The 17,227-nt window shown below is 36.5% G+C and overlaps 1 protein-coding gene across 2 annotated transcripts in view; it reads left to right on the forward strand.

The window, feature by feature from the left end:
• ABHD17B (abhydrolase domain containing 17B) overlaps positions 1-16,778 on the forward strand; it is a 46,870-nt gene extending 30,092 nt beyond the window's left edge. For both annotated transcript variants that reach the window (XM_029919470.1, XM_029919471.1), the window contains exons 2-4: positions 7,807-8,276; positions 12,204-12,383; positions 15,234-16,778. In XM_029919470.1, the coding sequence (XP_029775330.1) occupies positions 7,810-8,276; positions 12,204-12,383; positions 15,234-15,453 (867 nt within the window). In that variant the 5' untranslated portion in view covers positions 7,807-7,809 and the 3' untranslated portion in view covers positions 15,454-16,778. The remainder of the gene's footprint in view (positions 1-7,806; positions 8,277-12,203; positions 12,384-15,233) is intronic.
• Positions 16,779-17,227: the final 449 nt, after the last annotated feature.

Here is a 17,227-nt window from a genome sequence, read left to right on the forward strand (position 1 = left end):
TGTTTCCCTCTCTCTCTGCCCCTTCCCCACTTGTACCCACTCTCTCACTTTCTCTTAAATATAAATAAATTTTTAAAAACTTAAGAAATAAAAGTGAATGAATATTCCACATCTTCGTATGCGCTAAACTGTAATGTATATGGCTCTCTAAACATCGTAACATTCATAGTTTCTTCCCTTGCTGTGCTTGTGTAAATACTGCTACAGATTACTCTCTTGGTATCCTTGAAAGTTGAAGTTCAGTTTAAATTTCCTTACTTTGGTATTGATAACACCCATAAGGCTACTAATGGTTCTATAATTAACCTCCTTTTTCATGGTACCATTGTGATATCCCTTAGATCAGTCTGTTGGGATATGTTGGGCTCATGGCCCCATTGAACAGAATTGACCTAAAATCTGATTTTTCCCTCTGCTTTTTCATAGTTAAATGTCTTCTCTGCCATCACTTCTGAGTTTAATCCATTCTAATCTTGCTACTGCTTGCTGTTAATAATAAAACATCCACCTCATTTGTCAATTTCTCATGTTACTCAGGGTCTGCTATAAATCTCATTATTGTGTTTGCTTCTATCAGTTTATCTAAGAAAACATCAGGCTTTAATTTTTATAACCAAAGATAAGCATCAAACATGGGTTGGTGGTTGTTTTTTTTTTTTTTTTACTAGTGGCAAATGGACCTGTCTTTACATATTGTGTAGACTTCTCATTTTCAAATATTTTTCATTTTTGAATGCTCAAGGATATTTTTTTAAAAAAAACAATAATCTCTAAGAAATGCTACTGTTTTTCTGAATTGAGACTTCCAGAGACCTGATTGCCAAACAAATATGCCTATAACTAACTGGAAGTAGTTGGAGATTCTGTAAGTGACATGATAAATCCTGACTTCTACAAAACATAATATACAAAAGTACTTTCCCAGATTTATCCATGAATTAAGCCAAATTCAAAGGAATTCAATTTGGACGTAGAATGTAGTTAATAACCTGAAGTTAATCAAAAGTTTATCAAAATTTAAGTGGTTTATTATATTAAGTAATATAAAATATTATATTTAACCTCTCTAAGTTGGATGAGACTCTAAATCAGCATATATCCTATTTAGAGCATTGTTGTCAAAATATCCCTTAAATGTTTTCTCGGGGGCGCCTGGGTGGCTCAGTCAGTTAAGTGGCCAATTTTGGCTCAGGTCATGATCTCATGGTTCGTGGGTTCGAGCCCCGCGTTGGGCTCTGTGCTGAGAGCTCAGAGCCTGGAGCCTGCTTCAGATTCTGTGTCTCTCTGCCCCTCCCCTGCTCGTGCATCCATCCTCTCTCTCTCTCTCTCTCTCTCTCTCTCTCTCTCTCTCTCTCTCTCTCTCGTGTGTGTGTGTGTGTGTGTGTGTGTGTTAAAAGTTTTCTCGAGGCACCTGGGTGGCTCAGTTAAGCATCTGACTTCAGCTCAGGTCATGATCTCATAGGTCCTGAGTTTAAGACCCACATCGGGCTCTCTGCTGCCAGCACAGAAGCCCACTTCAGATCCTCTGCCCTTCCCCTGCTTGCACTCTCTCTCTCTCAAAATTAAACATTTAAATAAATAAATAAAATAAAAATATGCCAATATTTTATCTCTTGTGGATTTTTTTTAAGTTACATTAGTTTTGCCTTTCAACTCTGTTAATCCATATGGAGTTTGTGTTCCGCTACGTACTCTAACTACATACAAGCTCTAACTACTTTTGTCTATGTAAATATGTAAATTTTCCGACACTACCTACTAAAGAATCCATTCTTTTAGGTGTATTCTGTTACTTCTAGGTCTGTTTGTTTCTGTGTCAGCACTAGTTTGTCTTTATTTACTTTGGCTTTGTGTTGTCTGTCTTAGTACCTGGGAGGGAAAATTCCCAGCTACCCCCACAAATACGTACTTATACTTGAGCTGTTTTTTCCAAATTACCTTAGCTTTCTGTTGACTTGGGTGGGACGGTAAACAGCTTTTTTCTTAAAAGATACTATTTTTTAAAGTTTTTTATTTTTGAGAGAGAGAATGAACAAGCAGGGGAGGGGCAGAGACACAGAATCTGATGCAGGCCCCAGGCTCTGAGCTGTCAGCACAGAGCCCAAAATGAACTTACAAGCTGTGAGATCATGACCTGAGCTAAAGATGGACACTTAACCAACTGAGCCACCCAGCCGCCCCCTAAGGTTTTATTTTTAAGTAATCTCTACACCCCTCATGGGGCTCAAACATACAACCCTGAGATCAAGAGTCATATGCTCTCCCAACTAACCCAGCCAGGCAACCCAGTAAACAGCATTATTAAGATATAATTCACATACTATACAATCTACTCATTTAAAATATGCATACCATTGGTTTTTAATGTATTAATAAAGTTCTGCAACTAATACCCAAATAAATTTTAGGGCATTTTGATTACCCCCAAAGAAACGTTATACTCTTTGGCCATTGCTTCCCAACCCTTCCATCCTCCATAGCCCTAGATGGCCACTGATCTCTTTTTGTCTGTTGATTGCCTTTTCTAGACATTTCATATAAATGGACTCATAATAGATGATCTTTTGTGACTGGCTTTCACTTGGTATAGTTTTTTCAAGATACATCCACCGTATAGCATGCATCAGTACTTTGTTCTTTTTTTATGATTGAATAATATCCCATTATGTGGATATACCACATTTTGTTTAGCCTTTCATCAGTTGATGGACGTTTGGGTGGTTTCTGCCTGAGACTATTATGAATTATGGCACTGTGAATATTCACGTACAAGTTTTTGTGTTGACGTAGGTTTTTGACTTCTCTTGAGTATTTGGGTATAGACCTAGGAGTGGAATTGCTTGGTCAAATATTAACTCTCTGTTTAAACTTTTTAAGGAACTTCCAAACTGTTTTCCAAATTAATTGCTTCCCACTAACAGTATATAAAGGTTCCAATTTCTTCATATCCTTGTCACCTTCGTCTTTTTTATTATAGCTGTCCTAGTGGGTATGAAGTGGTATCGATGTAGCTTTCATTTTCCTTTCCCTAATGACTAATGACGTTGAGCATTTTTTCATGTACTTGTTAGCCATTCGTATCTCTTTAGAGAAATGTCTAGTCAGATCTTTTGTTCATTTGTAATTGGGTTTTTTCTTTTATGTTTACTCAAGAATTTAATACGTTTCATCAACCTTACTGTGCTTATTGGCACATTTTTTTAATTTAAAAGATTATGTATGGTTTTTCATGTAGTATTACACTTTTTTGTTTATCTCTTTCACTTCATCAGTCTTCTGTGGATACTTGTTTTTACAAAGCAGTGGTTATGAGTTCAGGCTCCAGAGTCATTCTGTCACATATCAGTTCTGTCACTTATCAGCTATGTGATCTTTGGTAGGTTACATAACTACTCTGTGTCTTAGTTTCTTCAAATGGAAAATGGGTGAGTTGATAATCTCTGTGTCAGAAGGTCGTTGAAAGGATTAAATGAGTTACTATATAAAAGTTGTTAAAACAGTGCCTAATAGTTCATAACTAACTGCTCAGTTAATGCTAATTGCTATTAATAGTGGAAGGCTTTTCTAAGAGTCCAGTTTTGGTTCTCTTAATATCTATTATTTTTTGTTCTCTATTTTGTTGATATCTGTCCTTTAATTCTTTCTTTGTGCTTACACTCCTCGAGTTTAACACACAGACAAATATCCAAAACTGGACATTTGTAATGAATAACTGTAACTACTTCAGGTATATCCTACAACCGTTATATCTGACTTATTAATAGTCATATTTATGTTCTTTTTCCATGTCTTAAGCTTATTAGTACTAATACCATCCTGAACAAGTCAAGTGACAAGCACCTCAGCACACTTTTCACTTCTCAAATCACTACCTCTTTTTCCAGTTCTCTCTATATTGATATTCCCCAAAGTTTTTATTCTGGATTGTTTAGGGATATACTTTGCTGCTTTTTTTCCCCTTCCATTGCTTGCTTTAAAAACCAAAACAAAAATATTATATTAACTATTCTTTATCATATCTGAGATATTTCATAGAATTCTCTTGTATTTATTTTTGTCCTTGCTGGAGTTTCTCAAAGAGGGTCTCAGTTTGATAAGCCTTCTGAGTTTTAATATGGTTATAGTTAAATTTATTTTATTGTTATATTAAAATGGTATTTTATCTCTATGTAAAATTCTAGGTTTAAAGTTTTGTAGGTGGGGGGTTCTTTCTTTAAAACTCTCTCTCCAGTGCCTTCTGGTTTCTAGTGTTGGTTTTGAAAAGTCAGATGTTCATCTGATTCTTGTTCCTTTGTAGGCAATCACTTCTTTTTGGAAGCTTTCATATTTTTGGTTTTGGCAATCTTAATATTTACTATAATTTGTCTAGCCTGTAAGAATTTTCTTAAACACCTGTTTGGTACTCTGAGCAATTTCAGTCTGAATTTTTTCTTTAGTTCTGAGAAATTCTTAGATTCTTATCTGTATTTTCTCCTTTTTTTTTCTGGTACCCCCCCCATACTATTGATACTGGTATTTCTACTTTAGTCCTTCCTAAAGCTTCTTTTATATTTTCTGTCTCTTCATCTCTTTCATTTTGAAAAATTCCATTTGGGAATTCCTCAGTTGGATCGTCCATCTCACTAATTTGTCTTAAGTTATCAGTTCTTGTATCCAACAGGATTCCAGTTGGATTTTTCTTTAGGACACTTTAGAATTTCATCTTTAAGTACTCTTCCCCCCTCCCCAAGAGAGGGGGGTAGAGAGAGAGAGAATGAGGCCCTGCATGCACATGCCAGGGGGAGGGGCAGAGAGAGAGGTGAGAGAGAGAATCTTAAGCAGGCTGGCTACGCAGCCCAGCTTGGAGCCCAGTGCACGGCTCAGTCTCATGACTGTGAGATCATGACCTGAGCTGAGATCGAGAGACAGCCATTCAACCGACTGAGCTGCCCAGGTATTCTCTTTTCTGTAACAGGTATATTATAACTTACTTTATTTTAAGTTTTAAAATATTTTTAAGTAGTCTCTATACCTAGTGTGGGGCTTGAACTCCCAACCGTGAGATTGTGCATGCTCCAGCAACTGAGCCAGCCCGGTGCCCCTATTTTAAATCCTTGTTTTATCTGGTCTAAAAGTTCTGCTCTAAATTATTTAATTTGTTGTCTGCCTTTTATGACTGTTGTGTACTCATATATTATTGTTATTCACTGCCTTACCTTCCTCAAGATTTTGTTGCCAAGAAATAACTGGCAAATGATACATTTTTATGCAGATCATTTTTATATAAAACAAATTGGACTTAAAATTATCTAAAATTAGCAAAATATTTCAATGATTTTTAAAATTTCTATCAAGAACAAAATGTTTTTCCTCAGTAACTTGTTAAGTTCTGATTATACTTAGGTTATTTGTTTTATTTATACTATTTTTATTATTATTATTATTTTTTGTATGCAAGTCTGTCACTCTCCTATACCAGGCCTGTTATTAGAAAAGTGGTCATCTGCAAGTTATTTGGATACCAGTGAGCCTGGTTTAGGGCAGTGGAGGTAGGAATGGTTTCTGCCACCACCATTAATAAGGTCACTTTGTCCTTTCCTTAGACTAGACCCCTGGGACTGCACTTTTTCTCCTTCTGCTTCTCCCCTTTGGTGTTCATCCCCAGAAGCAACTCTGCAGTCTTATATATGTTCGGTCAGCAAGATTTATTTCAAAATCGCTTTTATTTTTAGTTTATTTTTGAGAGAGAGAGAGTAAGAGCACAAGTATTGAGGGGCAGAGAGAGAATCCCAAGCAGGCTCTGCTCTGCCAGCACAGAGCCGAACAGAAACTGTGGTCATGACCTGAGAGTCTGATGCCTAATCGACTAAGCCTCCGAGGCGCCTCCTACATCATCTCCACCCCCTGCCTCCAGGTCATCTCCTTCTCTTGAACTGACCTTTTGAGCTTTCCTGCCGTCCTCTTCACAAGGTCCTGTATCCTCGTGACCAGGATAATAAATTCGTGGCCAAATGCTATACTAGGCATCACTAATTTATTACGTGCTGTTTGCCTACCAAGCCTTGGGCATGCCCTCCAAATCAGTACAGTACAGTACAGTATTTCAGGGAGCTGATTAGAGTTACACTAACAGTGATACTTTATTGTCATTTCTGTTCTATCAGACTCTTTTTCCTTCAGGCTTTATTTGTTTTCAAGGTTGAAGAGGAAATAAAGGAAGAATAGCAAGTAAAGTGTGGCCGATATCCGGCAGACACTCTACCCTTCTCTTACTCCTCTTCTAGAGCCTTTTTTCTCTCTCCTATCCTTGCTTCTCTCTCTGCTGTTGCTGTTTCTGTCTACCTAGTTTACACTGGGAAATTAATACATGTATGTTGAGCATATGGATTAGATTTGGGGAATGAAGAAAATTTGTATTGAGCGTATGAACTAGATTTTGATTCATTATAGAAGGTAAAGGGCATTTCTTTCCAAATAGTCTCAATACTTTAGTCAGTCTCTTGAGGTGATTTCTTCTCATATGTAATTACATTTGGTATAGTAGTATGGTGGACATTTTTTTCTGTCCTTATTAGTTTTTTTATAGAAAATTCGGTGTCGCCAAATCTGGAAGGTGTTTGTTTTGAATGCCTTCTTCCTGGAACTGCTGCTAAAACGAGATGGGAATTTGAGAAAGGACAAGATAGAAATGCTGGTAGGGGAAACAAGTATTGATTACTCTATTTTTGTTCCTGGCTTACTGTCAACTAGATATGTTAAAAATATTAATGACAAAGACAGGAGAAAGTGGACCATCCTTAAGTGGACCACCTATATGGCCATTGCTGTAGTAAATAACTATAGCATTGTATTTGTTCTTCACAACCACTCTGTTCAGTGAAGGCATTGGCTTCATCTACTTATGAAGACAATGAAGGTTGAAAAGTAAATAATTTGCCCAAGGGCAAACAGCAAGTAAGTGGTAGAATTGGGATCCCACCCCAGCTCTCTCTGACTTCAAAATCTTATACTCCTTCCAATCCAGCCATATAGAAAATTTTAGCAAATTTTACCTTTTTTCCATAATGGACGTTATATCATAGCCTTTTAAATTTGGGCAGTAATTGCATATAGACATATTTCAAAGTTTTATAGATGATTTACACCCCTGGCACCATGACTGAATCATAGGCTTCTGAGACACATAGTTTTCTGAGCCCCGAGGCCGTGTAGCCCAGTGGTGAAGGACCGTGGTTGAGCCTGGTGTCACATCCTGGCCCCGCCACTGCCGTATCTTGTGCAGGTTTCTTCGATCAAAATACAGAGTTGGTTTGAGATGAAAACACATAGAATAACTAGCCCCATGCTTGACAAACAGTAAGCACTTAAAAGGAATACTACATATGGTATCATTATGGCTTTACTGTAGCATGTTAAGTATCTGGCTTTCCTAAGAATTTTCACTGAGTTAACCCAGAAATTGCACATTACTCTAATGTTATTTCCTACATCCTATGCTGTGATCTGTGGAAAAATAACAAATATTACCTCTACTCTTGTTACTTTTCATGTTTTGGTTAAATATTATAATATATAATAACTACTATTTGAAACATCCTATAATATTTGAGTGTCTCCTGGTCAGGAATATTAGCCTCACCATAAGTTTAAATTATTTCTAGGAAAACGGCAAAAAATGTGTTTGGGCAGAGGATACTTGGTACAATAGTAGTAGACACTGAACACCAGTAGAATTTACTGGTGTCTTTGTTTTAACCTTCTACTGTATGAAAATGCAGAATCCATACTTAGTAATTAAAACATTTGCTATCTCCTTTTCTTTTTCAGAAGATGAATAATCTTTCATTCAGTGAGTTATGTTGCCTCTTCTGCTGTCCACCTTGCCCTGGGAAAATTGCTTCAAAATTAGCATTTTTGCCACCTGACCCAACTTACACACTGATGTGTGACGAAAGTGGAAGCCGCTGGACTTTACACCTGTCAGAGCGAGCAGACTGGCAGTACTCTTCTCGAGAAAAAGATGCTATTGAGTGTTTCATGACTAGAACCAGTAAAGGCAACAGAATTGCCTGCATGTTTGTGCGTTGTTCACCCAATGCCAAGTACACTTTACTCTTCTCACATGGAAATGCTGTTGATCTTGGTCAGATGAGCAGCTTTTACATAGGACTGGGCTCACGGATTAACTGTAATATATTCTCTTATGATTATTCTGGATATGGTGCAAGTTCTGGGAAGCCAACGGAGAAGAACCTCTATGCAGATATAGAAGCTGCTTGGCTTGCTCTTAGGACAAGGTAAATGGTGTTGGGAATTATTTTCCACAGTTATTATGACATTTAACTAAAATATCAAATATAAAAACAAGTTTTTATAGCATATTTTGAAGTAGTAAATAGAGATTATATTTACCAAAATACACCTGTGAAGAGTTAAGCTCTTAGAATGTAATTAAAAAATTTTAAAGACAGCATAAAGTTTTTAATACAGATCTCATTTGTATCTCTTAGTATATATGGGTGATTTTCTTTAAAATTTAAGCCCATGACAAGTTTTGGTTATAAACTTATTAGAGGCTGATATAAAAGTCTTTATTCAGAGTCAGCTGGGTGGCTCACTCAGTTGAGCCTCTGACTCTGGATTATGTTGATTTGAATAAGCAGTGACTTAGCTAATCGTTTACATTATCTGTTACTAAGAGTATGAGACTGGATTGTTTTTGTTAATTGTAAGCCTGAGTCCTGAGTTTGCATTATTTTCTATAATAATCTCTTAGACAATGTGACTTAAAGATATCTTATTGAAACTATTTTTAAAGTATTCATTCTGTAAAAGAGATTTTTTTGCTTTGCATTCTGGACTAATAAAATTAGGAGAGATGATCGTAAGCAAAAAAAGTAATGTTAATTATAAATCATTGAAGAAAATTGTCTTACCATGTCAATTATTCTTTGGTTATAACAATACATTTTTGGGAACTAGAAATTGCTTTAATCTTTCCTAGTCACCAAGATCCTTAGGAATTTTTAATGAAATATATTGCAGTTTTGTAGACTTTAGGGATTTTTTCCATCAAATGGTTGATGTACAGCAAATAAAGATACCTTAGCTCAAGTTATTCCTCATATTATCCACTGATAGGCTGTCTGGCTTCAAAAGTATTTTAGACCAAAGCTTAAAGGACTTAAAATTTAACATTTCTAATTTAATGTTTAAATAGTAATGGTTTCAGTTAGAGAGAACCTCAATTTTGTTAGTAGGCATAACCTTTTTTTAGAAAATACCTTTAGAAACATACTCCTTGGGACACCTGGGGGCTCAGTGGGTTAAGCATCCTATTCTTGGTTTCGGCTCAGGTCACGATCTCATGGTTTGTGAGTTCAATCCCCATATCAGGCTCTGTGCTGATGGCATAGAGCCTGCATGGGATTCTCTCTCTCCTCCTCTTTCTCTGCCCCTTACCTGCTCACTTGTTCTGTCTCATGCACAAAATATGTTTGAAAAAAACACTTACTCCTCTAAGATAAACTATAGTGTCATAGCGAAGTTCCATATAAAGGGGATTCATAAATCATTTCAAATGGTCTGAAAACATACCTGATAATTAACAAAAAATAGATAAGTAGTATAAGAAATAGGTAAAGAGTTGGGGAAAGGCAGGGAAGGATAAAATTTTATAAACTTAAAAACTGCCTTAAATGACCAATGTCAAAATTGTCTCAGTCCTACAAACCAAAATAAATGAGTGCCCACTTCCCAGATACAGCCAATTGAATATTGTATAATGCCTGTTAGGAAAGTATGATAATAGATATTTTTAATGATAGATTTATTGAGCTATAACTTTTAAAGTACAACTTAAGTGGATTAGTACAATTTTTAAGGATGCTAAGTTAAAGCAGAGAGCCTTCATTATTAGTGCTTCTCAATAACATGAAAACATAACTTTATTCAACCCAAACATACTAGAATCCAATGGAGTGTTCTATGTTAATGTAAAAAAAAAAAATCCACTCTTGTAAGTGGTTAACTTTTTCTTATTTTTTATCTTGTCTGATATCAATTTAAAGGAAACTTTATAAAATGATTTCTTGGGGAGCCTGGGTGGCTTAGTCGGTTAAGCATCCGGCTTCGGCTCAGGTCATGATCTCGCAGTTCGTGGGTTCGAGCCCCGCGTCGGGCTCTGTGCTGATGGCTAGCTCGGAGCCTGGAGCCTGCTTCGGATTCTGTGTCTCCCGCTCTCTCTGATCCTCCCCTGCTCTCACTGTCTCTGTCTCTCAAAAATAATAAATAAAAACCATAAAAAAATTTTTTTTAAATGATTTCTAGTCTTGATGAATTCATCTTTTTAAACATCCTTAATGATCGGGGTGCCCATGTGGCTCAGTTGGTGGAGTATCCGACTTCAGCTCAGGTCTTGATCTCACAGTTCATGGGTTCAAGCCCTGCATCAGGCTCTATGCTTACAGCTGAGCCTGGAGCCTGCATCAGATTCTGGATCTTTCTCTCTTTGTGCCCCTCCCCTGCTCATGCTCCATCTCTCAAAAATGAATAAACGTTAAAAAAGTTTTTTAAACATACTTAATGATTGCACATACTTGATGAATGAGGAGCAAAGGCAGGATAGATACATTTTCTAAACAGTCCAATAGTCTTTGAGTTCATTATCTGTGTGGTATAATGGAAAAGGCACTGAACTGGGAGTCAGGGTAGCCGGTTCTAATTATAGATCTGCCTCTAACTTACTCTGACTTTGAACATTTGCTCAGGAAGCAGCTGAACTAGATTAAATGGTCACTAAAGTCCTTTCTAACTTGTACTGTTCTGAAATTCTGTTACTGCTTTGAGCTCTCTGCTAAACTGGCAGCTGCTTCTACTCGGGAGCCTTGCCATTGCTAGCACTAGCCTAAAACCCATAGTCACCACCAGCAGTGCTGCAGTTCAGCTAACAGCAATGTTATGTTCATTTTCATAAAATTTTTCTTACTCCTATGAAATATGCACAGCCAGGTCTTTGTAATGAAAGACTTTTCTGAGTTTACTTACATTTAGAATCAGTCTGGAGTAGATGGAACCCAACCTCAGGGACATATCCAAATGCTTATATAGGACTGATTGGGAGAAACTATGGGGAAATCTATCATTACCTGGATGATTCAGAGTCTTGTGCCCCTAGAAAGGACCAGAGGAAGCACTCAGGGTTTGTCTTGCTATTTTTTTTCATGTTCAGATACTTGGAAAGCCCCATTACCTTCTCAGAAGACCAGAGGCTGTTGTGCAAATGGCCCTTAGCATTCAGAAATGACTTCTTTCAGATTTCTAGAGTGGAAGGGCATATTTGATCTCACTCTAAACCTCAGTTCTAAAATTATTAGCTCCTCTAGCGCTTCATTTCTACTTGGAGTAGAATAATTATACGTAGGCAGTAACACCATAGGCAGTTAGGACAATTATATCATAGGCAGTAAACAGTGCCTAGAGCATAGTATATACCTGATACTGAATTAGCGAGTTGATATATTTAAATCTGCAACATTTTTAAAGGATGGAGGGAAGGCAATTCTCTTGAGGTTTTAGCATGAAGTCTATTTGTAATTAACTGAATCATAAGGCATTTGGAATTCTCATTCATCTGTTTATCCCTCCAGTCATTAGTCCATTCCTACGACCAAGTAAAGGAAAATTTTAGGAAAAATAGTAATTTGCTTTTGGCTAAAATGATACATACTTTTCATTCATTCCATAGAGTAGCTGTCTGTCATGGTTTTCATCACTATGACTGACTTCGGAAAATAAAATGAGCCACTTTTAATATCTAGGCAAATAAAGAACTTTTGTTACATTGAATGGAAGATGGATGATAAATGTCTACGAAGTGTCAACCCATTAGAATATTAGTGATATAATATGTTCAGAAGTTAGTAAAAAAAATATGCCACATTGAATTGCATAAATTAATGAATTCCTTTAAGTTTAAAATTTTAAAAGACCTCAGCAATTATTTTTCCAAAAGATGAAACAGATAAAGAATGAGCTAAGAATACAGATATTATTATAGCATTAAATATGATGGCTAAGAAATGTGTATTTTAAATATAAATTTGTTGACATGGTCTCATTCTAAGTCATTCTATTAAAATACTAAGTCCCTGGAAAATGATTGAATATTTCATGCCAGTCCAACTCTCCACTTTTTTTTTTTTTTTAACTCCTGAACTTTGTAGATACGGCATTCGCCCTGAAAATGTGATTATATATGGCCAAAGTATAGGGACAGTACCATCTGTGGATCTTGCTGCTCGGTATGAGAGTGCTGCTGTTATTCTTCATTCTCCTTTGACCTCGGGAATGCGAGTCGCTTTTCCTGATACCAAGAAGACCTACTGTTTTGATGCATTCCCAAAGTAAGTATCAGTATTCAAAGTTGTTTAATTTAAAGAAATTTTGAGGGAATTTTTTTTGTCACTTAAGGAATCCATGATATCATTCATTCAGCCATGAACTTCTATTTTACATATATTATAGAAATTGTGAAAAATTAATTTTTGAAGAGGATGGTGGCAGGAGACCAGTCTGCAGGGTGTAACGTTTGAGCAATAGTAGTTCTGGTCAAAAGTGCTGAAAGCTGTAGACCCCAGAGAGTGGCACTAGTGCTGTTAAAGATAAGGGAATGAATTTGAGAAATGAAATTAACAGAACTGAGTGTCTGTGAATGTAGGATGCTAAACAAGAGAACTTGAGTGTAATTCCCAGGGTGCTGATGGATGATGATACAATTCATTGAGACATAATAGTGGAGGAGTGGAAGTGTAGAGGGCAAATGAGACACGTCTGCATAAAAATTAGTGAATGCTGTCTAATTAATGATAGCTGACTTACAAAAGAAGTGAATTACAAAAAAAGTTGAGTCTTAAAACTAAAGTATTGCCACCTTAAAGGCACCTGGGTGGCTCAGTCAGTTAAGCATCTGATCGGCTCAGGTCATGATCTCATGGTGAGTTCAAGCCCCACATCAGGCTTGGTATTGACTGCATAGATCCTGTTACAGATCCTCTGTCTTCCTCTCTCTCTGCCCCTCCCCAGCTCGCTCGTGCACGCGCACGCTCTCTCTCTCTCAAAAATAAAATTAAAACATTGGAGGGGAAATAAGGTATTGCCCCCGCAAAGTCTGTAAATACACAGTATTATACAAATTTGAAAGAAGAGCTACTTCTGTTTCTCAAGACAAGATAGATGGACGGGATGTCTGGGTGGCTAAGCGTCCGACTTCAGCTCAGGTCACGATCTTGCAGCTCAGAGCCTGGAGCCTGTTTCAGAGTCTGTGTCTCCCTCTCCCGCTGCCCCTCCCCTACTCATGCTCTCTTTCTCTCTGTCTCAATAATAAATAAACATTAAAAAATTTTTAAAAGACAAGATAGATGGAAATTCCGCCAGTTCCTATTCATAATTGGGAGAAAACAAGTGGATGGCCCATTTTTCTCAAAAGGAGAAGGCAAGAAGTGAGAAGCTGGCAAATTTCAGTCTCACTTCTTTTCTCCAATTGGCAGCTATACAAAGAATTTTTTTGTGAATGATATATGGGCCCAAGGCCAGAGTCATCACTTGTTTCTTCATAAAAACAGCGAAGATCATTTCAAAAGCACATTTTTTCATCATTAGTCAGTAAGGGGTCATTTTTATAGGGAAGCTAATGATGGGAGCATATGATCTTATTGCCAAAGCCGGCTGTGGAGGGTTTTTGTTTTTACATTAATTTAGGGTTTGTTTTTGTTTTAGATAATAGTATATTGGAAGGTATGTGCATTATACTGTTTGTATCTAACTGAACAATAGGAATGATAGGGAGTATTTGGGGTAATGCTATTGCCAACTCACATTCTCTGTCCAACTCCCTCTTGCATTTCTGCTGCATCAACAAAGAAAGCAGCACTTGGCTGCAAACTGCCTGAGAAAGATCATAATTTTTTAAGTTTTAAAATTTTTTTGTAAGGTCTTTTTATGTAGTTTATGTCTCCATGTTGCCTTTTTAAAATTGCTTTGATCTCTGATATTTAAAATGTTCTCGGATACTGATAATTCTTAGTTGTCCGTTCCTGTGTAAGAGAGGAACTAAAGAGCTGACCTGAAGCAGGTGATTAAGGCTTATTGACTGTGAGCTTCACTATACAGTGATCTGTTCAAATCAAGTAGTTGGAGATCCCACCCCATGTCACTGTTTTCTCTGTCTTTCCTCTTAAGGTGGATGTAGTCTTCAACAAAGATTCTTCTGAAAGTCCCCTTTAGGGGCTCAAGTCGGTTAAGCGTCCAACTCTTAATTTCGGCTCAGGTCATGAGCTCTCGGTTCATGAGATAAGACCCGAATCAGCCTCCAAGCTAACAGTGCAGAGCCTGCTTTGGATTCGCTTTCTCTCTCAAAAATGAATAAAATAAAAGCCCTCCCTGGAAGATTGAAGGCCTGGCTACCAGCCTTCCGGGGCCCTGTATAGAAACTAGGTTCATAGTAGCAGTATGTGCATGTTTACTTGGTCTTTTTGATACCCATGCTTTAAACTGCACCTGGCAGTCCCCTAGTCCACAAGTCCTCCAGTTTTGGGTGGAGCGCAACTACCAGGCTACAAAAAGAAGGGGAAAGAAACTGGGGGAGAGGGACCTATTTCTTAAACAAAGTGAACAAATTCTGTAGACTCCCATCACCTGCCCTCATCCCCATGTCATTGCGCAACCTTTGGCTCTATGCCGTGGTTTAAATTGGGTTGTCTGGTTTTCTCTTATACTTTTAGTTGGTTACCCAACTCCAAAATTACCTATTACATTCCCCCTATTTTGGGAAGTTGATACCCCAAGACAAAAAAACATTTTGTTGTCATTTTAGGAGATTAAGAGCCAGAAAAAAATATGAGTTCATAGAGCTATAAAGTTAGCACATACTTGAATGCTCCTTAGTTTTCTCTCCTTCTGACCTTAGTTTTCTCTGTGCTCAACATTGTAGAAAGGTACAGTAGGTTGATAATAACCGTTGAATGACTCCTCTGAATCAGAAGTGCCTGAAGTTAGCTGTCTCAGCTAATCTTAAGAAAAAGAGTATGGAAAGTGACTTTTAAATCTTATTTGAAGTCCAAAAGTCATCTGTTTCTTACGGTTTGATTCCAAGGCTATTCTGATATTTGAATGATCTGTCAGTATATAGCACAAGGAATTTATTTTACATTCTTCTCATAGGCAATTCATTGACTTCCTTCTGCCTTCTCTTGCAGCATTGACAAAATCTCTAAGATAACCTCTCCAGTATTAATAATTCATGGGACTGAAGATGAAGTCATTGACTTTTCACATGGCCTCGCATTGTTCGAGCGTTGCCAAAGACCTGTGGAGCCTCTGTGGGTGGAAGGGGCAGGTCACAATGATGTGGAACTTTATGGACAGTACCTCGAAAGGTTGAAACAGTTTGTGTCACAGGAACTGGTAAATTTGTAAAATGTTCTGTAAATTTGCATACTGGGTTTTCTTTCCTTGCTGAACTGCACTCTTTGGTAAATAACATAAAACCTGAAGGTTTTGTTTGCAAATCATGTCAGTTGCCTTCATAAATGTACAGGTAATGATTTGTTAACAGACTTAATGAAGGTTTTAATTACCAGAACTAGAAACTGGAAATAACAGTATCATGCAGTCAGGCTGTGTAATTTATATTTTTTCTGTGAATTTTTTTTTAAAACATCAAAATGAGTACTGTATGAAATTTTAATTCTATAAAATCAAATGCTGTAAAAGTATTGCCAAATGCTTTTGCATATCAGAAACAGATTTATAAATATTTTTAAAACATCTCAATGTACTAAATCTTATCCGGGTATACAAATATAATATTCTTTCAATAAAAGGCTGTATATCTAAAGCAAATTAAGTACTCATAGTAGAATAAGCTGTAGGAAAATGTGCAAGTTCACTAGAGCAACCTAAGCCCTGTTGTACAGGGAAAAGGGTTTAAACTTATTTTATTGTAAAATACATTGAATTTTCTGTATTCCCTGGTTATCATACACTTTCTCCTTTAAAAAAAAATGATGTAAGTCTTAATTTTTATGACATCTGTTCATTTACCAACTAGTTACCTTGTAAGTGAGAAGTCACAATAGCACTGAATTTTAACTAGTTCTGATTTATAGGTTTGGTACTGTGAGGCAACTACTTAAAATTTTCATTTTTGTTTTTTAAAAGGCATTTAGAGCTTCAAGAATGATTTTTGTATGCAATGTTGTTTTAAATTTTGACTAATCTCATAGAATTGCTGTACTCTTCAGTGTAAGAAAACCTGAGAGTCCATTAGATGTTCTTCAAGACCACAAACAAGCTGGCTTTTTGGTCATTTTTCACTTTGGCTATTTTTAATAGGACCTGTTGTTTTAGATTACTATCAGAGAATTTCATGGATTTACTCCTGATACAGGAAATAAGAGAACATTTAATTCATAACTTTTATATTAACCAATGTAGTAAAAAACAAAGCTCACTCACAAAACTAAGTTGCCTTTCCTTGAATGAATCCTGCCTGAATAAAACAATGAAAGAAAAATAAAAATAAAATTAATGGTATGTAGTCTAAATTGTAAATGAATGAATATTGAAATAATACACACTGTGGATATATTTTAAGGCCTTATGTAGTTTTAATTGTTCTGCTTGTTCTGTGGTTATGTCTAAGACTATAGTATATGATTCTCTTCAAAGTATATCAAGTATTGTGAATGCTTTGGTTCAGATGTGTCAAATTAACAGTAAAACAACAAATATACCACCCAGCTGTGCCTGTTTGCCTTCTTGCACGCTTCCCATCCCTTACTGTAAAGTCAGGGGGAAAAATTACCATTCATCTTAATAGAACATAGTTATGTCATTTTCTAAATTTTATCATTTCTTTTTTTTTGGAGAGATTTTTTTTCCTTCTCAAGATTATTACGGAGCATGTACAATTCCTACTTTTGTATAACATACACACCAGAGTTTAGCTCAATGTTTTGATTACCTGTTAAATTTAAAATATCAATCATACCAATTCAGTATTCATTCATTCATTCAACAGCTATTTATTCAGTCATGTAGAACCCTATGCCAGATAAAGATAAACACCAACCGTGTCCTCATAGACTTCACAGTGTGTGTAACCAAGGACACAGACACCTTATTGCACAAGTATTACTATTTGGATAAGGGCTGATGAATATTTGTAGCTTATTATAAAAGGCAAAAG

This window comes from Suricata suricatta, chromosome 13 (genome assembly GCF_006229205.1).
Source record: "Suricata suricatta isolate VVHF042 chromosome 13, meerkat_22Aug2017_6uvM2_HiC, whole genome shotgun sequence".
NCBI lineage: Eukaryota > Metazoa > Chordata > Mammalia > Carnivora > Herpestidae > Suricata > Suricata suricatta.